Source organism: Homarus americanus, unplaced genomic scaffold (genome assembly GCF_018991925.1).
Source record: "Homarus americanus isolate GMGI-L3 unplaced genomic scaffold, GMGI_Hamer_2.0 scaffold46701, whole genome shotgun sequence".
NCBI lineage: Eukaryota > Metazoa > Arthropoda > Malacostraca > Decapoda > Nephropidae > Homarus > Homarus americanus.
In genome coordinates this window covers 8,615-18,894 of record NW_024755228.1, presented here as the reverse complement: position 1 = coordinate 18,894, position 10,280 = coordinate 8,615, and the positions used below count along the sequence as shown (strand labels likewise).

The 10,280-nt window shown below is 41.8% G+C and overlaps 1 protein-coding gene across 1 annotated transcript; it reads right to left on the bottom strand.

The window, feature by feature from the left end:
• Positions 1-723: 723 nt before the first annotated feature.
• Positions 724-1,163, bottom strand: LOC121856468 (piggyBac transposable element-derived protein 2-like; the record flags this gene model as incomplete). The annotated part of the gene is made up of 1 exon (XM_042352073.1): positions 724-1,163. A coding segment is annotated over exon 1 (440 nt), but the record flags the coding sequence as incomplete, so codon positions are not given.
• Between the last annotated feature and the right edge of the window lie 9,117 nt (positions 1,164-10,280).

The following is a 10,280-nucleotide window of genomic DNA, read 5'->3' as shown; positions in this document are numbered from 1 at the left end:
ACAAATTACCTTCCATAAGAATCTTCAATTCAAGTTAACCCATTAATGCCCAAATTTTTTTTCTTTAATTTATTACCAAAAATCTTTTTTTATACAACTTTATTTGATACTAAATATATAAAAAATAATTATTACAATATTCTAAGAAAAAAATACATTTTTAGTTTGGTCCTTTTCTTAGGACCATGGGCATATGGGGGGGTACTTTTGTTCAAAAAACAGGTTTTTTTAAGTAGAATACTTGATTTCAAAAAGGAAAATAAAAATAAAAAGAGCACTCTTTTATTTATTTATTAATCCAAATGAAATGCATATTACTTGAAAAAAGAATAAAAAGTAATTTTTTTTTCTGAACAATCTAAATACAGATTACTTCGAATGCCATTTGTTGAAACATTCACCCATATGAAGACCAACATCACATTTTACACATTGTTTTGAAACTTTTTTTTGCAAAAGGCACATTTTCTTTGTTTCCCTCCCTCTGTTCTATCAAGAATATGTCCAGTAGTAGAAAATCTAATTTCTGGTATTACTTTTGAAGAAAATACCTTTGGCCGTCCAGAATTTTTGGGATCAGAATCTGAGGATAACTGCAAATAAGCTTTTGTAACTGACCTCTTGAAATCTAGTAATGTCAAAGTATTTCCATTTGCAAAACAATATACAATCCAGGAATTAACCATTACAGTATCAAGGAAATTTGTGAATAGACTAAAGTACCACTTCTTAGATCTAACAGAGATGCGATACCTTTGGATAAGCCAGTCTAAGTGGTCCACTCCTCCCATATATTTGTTATACTGGGATATGAGAAATGGCTGAGGAACAAATATTTCCTTTCCATGGCTGGTTGACCATCTTTTAGCATTTCCAACAGAGGTGGCAGACTGATGATTGCTTGCAATTGTGAAAACGCTGTTGTCATGCCATTTCAAAAAAAAGAGTTCTTCCTTTTCTTCAAATTTGTAGTCATAGGATCCACGATTTTCCTTTTTCAGGGATTTGTCATCCTTCAGGGGACATCTGGATGTTCTGTTTGAACGTACTGTACCCGTGATTCTGATTCCTAAGGATTTCATTTGTACAAATAGGTTATAACTTGAGAAAAAGTTATCAACATAAATTTCATGATCATTGGGGTTCTCTAGGTGATTGGTCATTGATAAAACCACTCTTGAACCTAGACTGTCAGCGTTCTTGGTATTGGAAGTAGGATTTTTTTGCTTTCCTTGATATAAATCCATTCCAAAACAATAGGCACTAGTGGCACAACATGGCACCCACTGCTTGAAACCAAATCTTATTGGCTTACCTCTTATAAATTGTTTTAGAGAGCTTCTTCCATAGTATCTTACTATTTGTCCATCTACTGTCTATACATAGAAAATGTTTTCAGCATAAAAAAGTTTGCCTTGCAAACCGTTTTCTCTTTTATGCAACATCCATAGAAAATGGAAAAATGGAGTCCTAGTGACCATGGTCCTTATTTTGGGACCAAACTTTTAGAGCATGCTATATTTGAGCAAAATTACTTTCAAAGATTTTCTTGACTTTATAGGACAGTTAGAACATTCATTCATACTATATACAAATATGGGTTGGATATAAGTACTACTTACCAAAAAATTTTTGATTGAATAATAGATGAAACTGAGTGTATCCTTTCCCTCAAGAGTTTCACACTGTACTGAAAACTGAGACATCAGTGTTGCCAATATACATCAGACAGTAGGTGTAATATTTGAAAGACACTCCAGTCTTGATGACTAACTAAAGATATCTCAGAAAAATACAGGTGTTGCAGAAATATGATGAATTATCCTTCTGGTCCTAAAAAAAGGACCATGGGCGCTAATGGGTTAATGAAAAAATTTTTGATTAACGAAATCCTTACGAAAATCATATTTTGTTTTGAACATCAGCTGATAAGCTGAGGAGGTACTCAGCCAATTCAGTGATCTCTTCTATGTTTACATTCAAACTAATCACTATCTTATAAGAATTCCAGCAATGCAAATTAAATTCACCCCAACACTTCTATTAAATTTTATAAGTAAAAAACAAAAACTCAATCTAAAAGAAAAAATTAACTAACAATTAAATATTTCACACCACAGGTGCCAACTGTCAAACATGTCACTGTCACCCCTCCCTCCCTACCCACCACCCCCACCTTCTTGAGAAACTTTTGGGTAAAAAGACTAAGTTTACAGGTTTAAAAATAAATTATACCTCAGACTAAAGTTAGGATAATATAATTTGCATTGCTGAAATCCTTGCAAGACAGGGAATATTTTTTAATATAAACTTCATATATTTTGCACAAAAGATAAAAATTTTGCTCTCCCTAATAAAATTCTTAAATTAGATCTAAAATTTGTAAGTCTAATGCAAATTTTAGCTTGTTTATATTCAAATTAATCACTATCTTATAAGAATTCCAGCAATGTAAATTATATTCTGGCTTTACTTAGCATATACTTTTGTGTGAGCTGGAACAAATTATCCAATATCCCATTATAACAATGCTTTTGGTGAACAAAATTTTCGGTTAACGAACGACCTTCTGGAACGAATTGTGTTCGTAAACCGAGGGACCACTATGTATATATATATATATATATATATATATATATATATATATATATATATATATATATATATATTACACACACACACACACACACACACACACACACACACACACGCCACACACACACACACACACACACACACACACACACACACACACACACACACACACACACACACACACACACACACACACACACACATACACATATATATATATATATATATATATATATATATATATATATATTGTAGATTACAGCAGACTGAAGAATGGAGATTGGAAGGCTTACTGCTTCAAGCTCGAAGACGAGCAGAGGTTGAAGAGGCTAACAGACTGCTGGGAGCAGTCCACAGAATGCAGTTACCATCTGCTATACAACTACTTCAGTAAGTTCATTGTTTTTTTAAACAATCAAAGACTTTATCTTTTCATATGTATTTTGTGCTATTTTCCTTTTACCACTATACAATAGAATGGTCGAAATGAAATTCCTTGTTGTGGCCTCAGTCACACCAGATACATTAACAACCATCATTGAGTGGGCAAACTAGCTCAGTTAAAATACTTCCAGATAATTAGCACTCTAATTATAGTAATGAAACAATATCTGAACACAAACTTAAAATGACTTTTAGGCACAAACTTAACAAATTATAATTTGTTTTGATTAGTTAAATAACACTAGTTTAACACCAACTTAAAAACCAACACTAAAATTGCACCACATAATGATCACTGTCACTCTATACACCAGCTGACAATACACCAATAATCTTCATCCATGAAACCATAAACAGATGTATGGGCAGACAGGCATTTCCTTCCTTACTCCCCCATTCCCTCATATATGAGCAGACAGGTAAGCATTTCTTCCATCTCTACATCTCCATATATGTGGGCTGACAGACAGGTAGCTCCTTCATCCCTTCGTCACTGTATGTGTCAACTGACAGGTAGCTCTTCCATCCCTCCCTCTCTGTAGTGTGAGCTGACAGACAGGTAGCGCCTCCTTCCATACATCTCTGTATGTGTAAGCTGACAAATAAGTAGCTCGTTCGTCTCTCCTTCTCTGTATGTGTGAGCTGACAGGCAGGTAGCCCCTCTGTCCCTACATCTCTGCATGTGTGAGCTGACAGACAGGTAGCTCTGACATCTCTGTATGTGTGAATTAATGGTTTATTGAAAGAACATGGCAGCCAGAAGGCTAAAAATATACAGTTACATAATTGGGGAATGGGTCACGTGATTGACAAATAATTTGCAAGTAACATAGTGATACAAATATGATATACAATAACAAGATGGGAAGAAGGTCATTCTACAGGGCATTTTAACTTAGTAACAGTGCAAAAAGGTAAGATTGGCTGTGAGTGACCACACTGGTTGATTACGAGTTGTTGATAATTTTTACAATGGTTGGGACTGGGCTGTTCTTATATCGATCAGTGCCTGCTTTTATGGGCTGGATGCAGTTGTGGTGTCGAACAGCTATTCGCAGAGGAGGGGTTTCGGGTGGAAGTAGGAGCCGGTGTTGTGGATGGTGCAGAAGCTTCTCACCAAATTTGCAGATGAGGTCACAGTGATGATCAGAGAGAACCAAGAGAGTCAGTGTGTTGAGCACTTGATATGTAGAGTAGAAGGGATAAAGAATAATCTTGCATGCCCTCTTCTGCACTTTTTCTAGGTGTTTCCATTGTGTGGCATTTTGGTAGGAAGACCAGACAGGTGAGGCATAGGTGAGCTTGGAAAGTATGAATGTTGAGGCACTGAGGAGCTCGGGCGCAGGAACTCCGAGGGACTTGAGTCGGCGGAGGAGGTGGAGACGAAAACTGGAGGATTTGACAATTGTACTGATTTGTGTTTTCTAATTTAATTTGTTATCTATAGTGATGCCAAGGAGCTTAGAGGAGTCCACAACCTGGAGTGTGTTGGGGCCCAAAGTAATGGAAGGAGATGATACAAGGTCAGAGGAGAGGTTGATGTGCATAACCATAGTCTTGGTATGGTTGATAGTGACATGGTTGTTGGTGGTCCAATTTTGGAGATTGTTCATTATATTCTGGAGGGCGTTTTAGTCGGGAGCCGGGTTGTCTTCCCATCTTGGTGTCTTGGGGGAAGCCACGGGTGAGTGACTGAAAAGTGGAGACAGCCCCTTGGAAGCATACGGCTTGGCGTCAGTCACTAAGGAAGTCTGTAAGCCTTGGTATAAGGCTTCTCCGAAATCCGAAGTCGATAGCTTTGTTGATGATTAAATTGTGGTCGACTTGGTCAAATTCTGTGGTGAACTCAATGAAGGCAACAGCCATAGATGTCTTAAGTTTTTCCAGATGGTGATATATGTAGTCGAGAAAGCTGACAAGACAGTAACTGTTGGAGGAATTTTTCATATTGCCAAATTGCTGAGGATCTGTGGTGTCTGCAATATCAGCATAAGCCCAGTCATTTTGTTTGACTGAGGGAAGCATTGATGATGGAGCAGAGAGGTTTAGAAATTTCTTCGGAGAACTCCTTGTAGAGTTTCATTGGTAAGTCAATGGGGGTGGTGGAGCGCTTTAACTTCAGGTTGTCCAAACATTTTGTTACCTCAAATTCTTCCACTAAGTCAGTTGGAAAGGGGGCTGGTAGGTAAGCAGGGATACTGGTTGTGTCAAGCCGGGGGAGCGTCTGGCATATAGTTGCAAAATGGTTGTTTGATTGCTCAGCTGCATCACCATTATTGTTTAGTCCACAGAGTTTTTTAAGCTTACCATACGACTGACTGATGTTGGTCTGCTTCAGGTGTTGCAGCTTGGTTGGGTAGTGGGATTTCTTTGCAGTGCGTATTTCACAGATGACCTGGTTGTGAAAGGACATGTAGCGGGCAGTTGTGGTCAATGAGAGTAAAGACACTGTCTCTCTGCTGCTTAATTCTTTTGATCAGGGGTGTGATCCAGGGCAAGTCAGCTTGGTGTGATCTGATGGACTTCTTGGGGAAGAAGTAGTGGTGAGCTTCCATGCTGGTGTTGGTGTAATTTATCCATATGGTGTCCACGTCATCCACACTAACTACTTCAGTCCAGGGATGGTAAACTATCCACTGCCTGAAGAGACGCACTGCAGAGTCAGTAATCGGCCTGTAGATCTTGATATAGGGTTTCTGCACTTGGCTGGCAGTGAGAATTGGTGACCAGAGCATTGATAGGTGTGTGCTACACCCAATAGGAGGCATTGGATGGGGTGGTTGATACTGGTCCGACATCTCTGTATATTATTTTTGTTTTTTGCTGTTAATTTTCCACAGCATCCTCCTTCCAGTGACTAGATATTATTAAAATAAGTTGAGTGAAAAAACTTGTGACCCAGTAGCATAAGGAGTTGGTCAAGAATTTATGCTCGGTCGCTATCTCTCTTTCTATGAATTTCAGTGTATAACAGTATTTATTTATTTGGGGAGGGGGGATGTGGAGCAAGATTATTGGTATAACTTTTGTATGGTGTGTGCCATATTTGTTTATTGACAACATTTATTAAATTTGAAAATAAATCACTTACAGGCAGCAAGCTAGAGAGGCTAGTGAATCCCTCATGATTGTAGAACAAGAAAGAAGACAACAACGTCAAGTTATGCAGTCTCTAATAACAGAGGTAGCACAGCTGGAGAACACAAGAACTATTTCAGGAAACTATCAGCTTAAATGCCAGAGGCAAGAATATTTTCTTGATAAACAGAGGAGTGTAAGTTTTAAAATTGTTTACTATTGGTATGCGCGTGGAGATATAAATGGTCTCTATTTCATGTTAGGTCTCTCTATTTTTTCCAAAACATTTCCTGGTACTGTATATTGCAGGGTGATATGAACCCAGATCAAACCCACTTCTCATCTATACACTCTTATTGCTTTAACTCTCCGTTTATTTTTAAATTCTGCGTCATTTTTGTCGTTGTTTTTACTTTGAACGTCACTCAGATATTCAAACAAACCATAATAAGCATCTGTGTTAACGCTCATAGGAGCGTTATTGGTTCCTGCTGGATAATAAGACCCTTGTCGTTGACTCGGTGGGTATAATTCAAGTCAACGACAATGGTCTTATTATCCAGCAGGAACCAATAATGCTCCTATGAGCGGTTAACAATTAAAATTACAGAAATCTAGCTCAACCCAAGCCAGGCCTGAATTTTTTTCCTAGGTCATACAGTGTTCCTGGCGACTCCCGTACCTCAATCATACCATATGAATGTACAGGACATGTACCTATACAGTGGTCCCTCGGTTAACGAACACAATTCGTTCCACAGAGTCGTTCGTTAACCATCTAGCGTATTGCCAGATACCCAAAGAATGTTCTATATTACTGAGGGTATATACAAACACTTTTGTTGTCTTTAAAAGTAGGTTCTATTCTCGTACGGGAGATAATACAGTCGGACACAAGAAAAGCCTGTGGGCACACCACCAGGACTCGGTATTAACTACGTCTACATCTATCTATGTATTACTACGCGCTGGCCTATACAGATGCCAGCATTCACAAGCTGAATACATAAAGTATAAATGTGATAATTTATATACATAATATGGTGCACAATAAATAGAATATTACATAGAATTAATACATGTTCTGTAATACTTTACTATACATAATTAATAATAGTAATATAACAATATACAGCTGAAGGCACTACTTTGTGTCCATATATATCATACACCTCCCTCCCCCCTATACGCTCATAGTTTCATCTTGAGCGGACCTTTTGTTTCTGAGTCGCTCGGACCTGCGGAGTACTGGGGCAGAAACACAAGGTGGGGATGGATTTACTTTAGAGACATCAACATTAGGGGACTCAACTGGGGAGGGGTCAACACTAGGCAGCTCCACAGGTCGGAGGAAACGACGGTTCCTCCACCATACTCTACCACTAGGAAGACGCACTTGGTAGTCCCTGGACCGGCCAATACCCATAACAACCCCAACCTTGTCCCAGCGGTGAGATACCGGATCTTGAATCCTGATCTGCTGGCCGATACTCAACCTGGGAAGGGGGCGGGCATGACAGTCGTACCGAGCAGCGACATCTGCGGCTCGTTCTGCTGCACGGCGGTCACATTCTTCAGTCTTGGCCTGCCACTCTTGAGAAAAAGACTTTGGGTGGGCAGGAACACAAGACCTGAGATGATGTCCGTATAGAACCTGGGCTGGGGAGCGTCCGGTGAAGTTCGGGGTGTTGCGTAACTCCAACAAACCTCGATCGAAGTCCTCGCAGTCGATATTTCCTGAGGGTGACACCTTAAGGATCAGGTGTTTCACAGTCTTGACTGCGGCTTCAGCGTGTCCATTCGCCTGGGGGTAGTGGGGCGAGGTCACGACATGACGGACTCCCCAACGGTCCATGAAGTCCCGGAACTCGTGGCTGGTGAACTGGGGTCCTCCATCAGTCCTGAGGCGGAGGGGAACACCAACTTCTCTGAAGTAATGCCTGAAGCTCCGGATGGTAGCAGTAGCCGTTGTATCACTACCACAGGGGACGACAACAGGCCATCCAGACAGTCGGTCGGCAATGACGAGGAAGGACTTCCCTGCAACTGCAAAGAAATCGGCCGACACAGACTCGAAGGGTCTTGAAGGGTTATCGTCGCACATTAAAGGTTCCTGTTGCTGGCTAGGTTGCAGAATCTGGCACGGTTCACAGGCACGGACGGTACTTGCAATGTCCGCGTTGATTCCGGGCCAAAATACAGTCTGCTTCGCCCGTCGCTTGGTGGCCTCCACTCCTCGATGGCTGTCGTGAAGGCGGGCCAAGGTACGGCGGCGTAGGGCAGCAGGAATAACTACTCGTGGACCATACAAGACGAGGTCTCCATCACAATAGAGGTCCTCGCGTATTTTCCAGTACGGGAGTAGCGATTCATGAAGGTCGTATCGGTTAGATGGAAATCCCTGAGACACACAGTCGACGAGCCGGATATAGGAAGGGTCGGCCCGGGCTGCGGTGCGGAGATCTTCAAGAGTCTTGTCTGCATCCGGTGCTGTAGACTCTTCTGATGTGAAGACGGCCTTCAATGAAATAGGTTTAGGGAATTCCTTGGAAATAATGGCCAACTCCTGACAATGGCCATATGATAAGAGCGGAGTCGGGATACCATTATGAACATCAATCCGGGCTGAGCAAGACTGCTTACCAAAGGTAAGGGTAGCCCAGAAAGATCCCAACGCTGGAGCCATCTTAGAACCATCAGCTGTCAGTTTCGTTATCTGAGGAGGGGGCTGTAGGTTGCTCCTGGGTATTCCCAAACTTGCTAAATGTTGTGGACCAATTACTGAGACGTCAGCACCGGTGTCAGGTAACATCTGAAGACTGGATGACGAGTTACCGTAAGAAATGACGACATTGATGTGCTGGGGCGTCGTGTCTGTGGAACTACGTACACGACGGCAGGAACGACTGGACACAGCGTCTTGATGCTTGCCAGAAGGAGGGGGCGCGCCAGCACTACCTGAGGATGACTTCTTGGATCCTAGGTGGCGTCCTTTATGTGTCTTCTTACGACAACATTTGTCATAATGGCCCACACGACCACAAAGTCTACACTGAACTTTGCTAGCAGGGCACTTGACTGTGTAAGCCCAGTGACCCTGGCGGTCGCAACTTCTGCACACGCTTTGAGCAGCTGGGCACTGGGAGGCATTATGCTGTCTCGCGCAGCTGTTACACAAATCTGCTGCTGAAGGTGTGGCTGGAGGGTGAGGGGTGGGGTTACCTTGCTGCTTCTTACCCTTTCTGTAGGAAGACACTGCCCTCACCTGGTCAGGCTGTGAGCGTAAAGCTGAAGTCGCACACCTGGCGGCCTCGTACGCTCGACATTTCGTAACAACATCTTGAAGGGAGGAAGTGGGGTCGAGGGAAATGAGACGCTGAACTAGCTCTTCATCTCGGACACCCGTTAAGATAATTGTCTTAAGTTGTGTCTCTTCACAGACTTGAGAATGTCCGGGACAAACATCAACTTCCTCTGAACACCTTTTGAGCCTTACAAAAAACGCGTCAAAAGATTCTCCATCAAGCTGTTTACATTGGAGGAGTTGTCTTCTCCTGAGTGCTTCGTTGCGCTGTCCCTTGACGTGTTCCTGCAACTTGTCGAGCACGGCCTCTACCGTCAGAGTTGTCGTAGGAGGCACTTGAAGTGTGTGCTCGAGAGTATGTTGTGTCTCTAAGGACAAGCACATACGAAGCTGGATCATTTGTTTCGGCTGTGATAAACTGGACAAGTCAACCATTGTTGCGTAGTCTTGCCAACGTCGACGCCATTCCCGAAACATCTGATAAGAAGCGTCAGACATCAGAGAGGGAGGCGTCTGTACAGCAGCCTTTTGAGGTGTTGTTCCGACTCTGGGAAATGAGGTACCAGTACCTCTAGTCGCATCAACATCAGTTGTAGCAGACGAATCTTGTACGGTAGAACGTTGTGGGGAGGCTAACAGAGAAATCAAAGCTTCAAATCTGGCTTGATCCTCCTGTCTTCTAAGGTCATCCTCACGTCTACGTATGTCTTCGAGTTCTCTGCGTGTTTGTTCCTCTTTGTGGCGTCGTCTTTCAGACTCTTTGTACCTAATTTCTTCCTCTTCTCTCCTTGCAATATCATCCTGGCGTCGAGAAGTTTCCATCCACTTTATCAGTTGAAGGAGATCTGTGGACGCATGC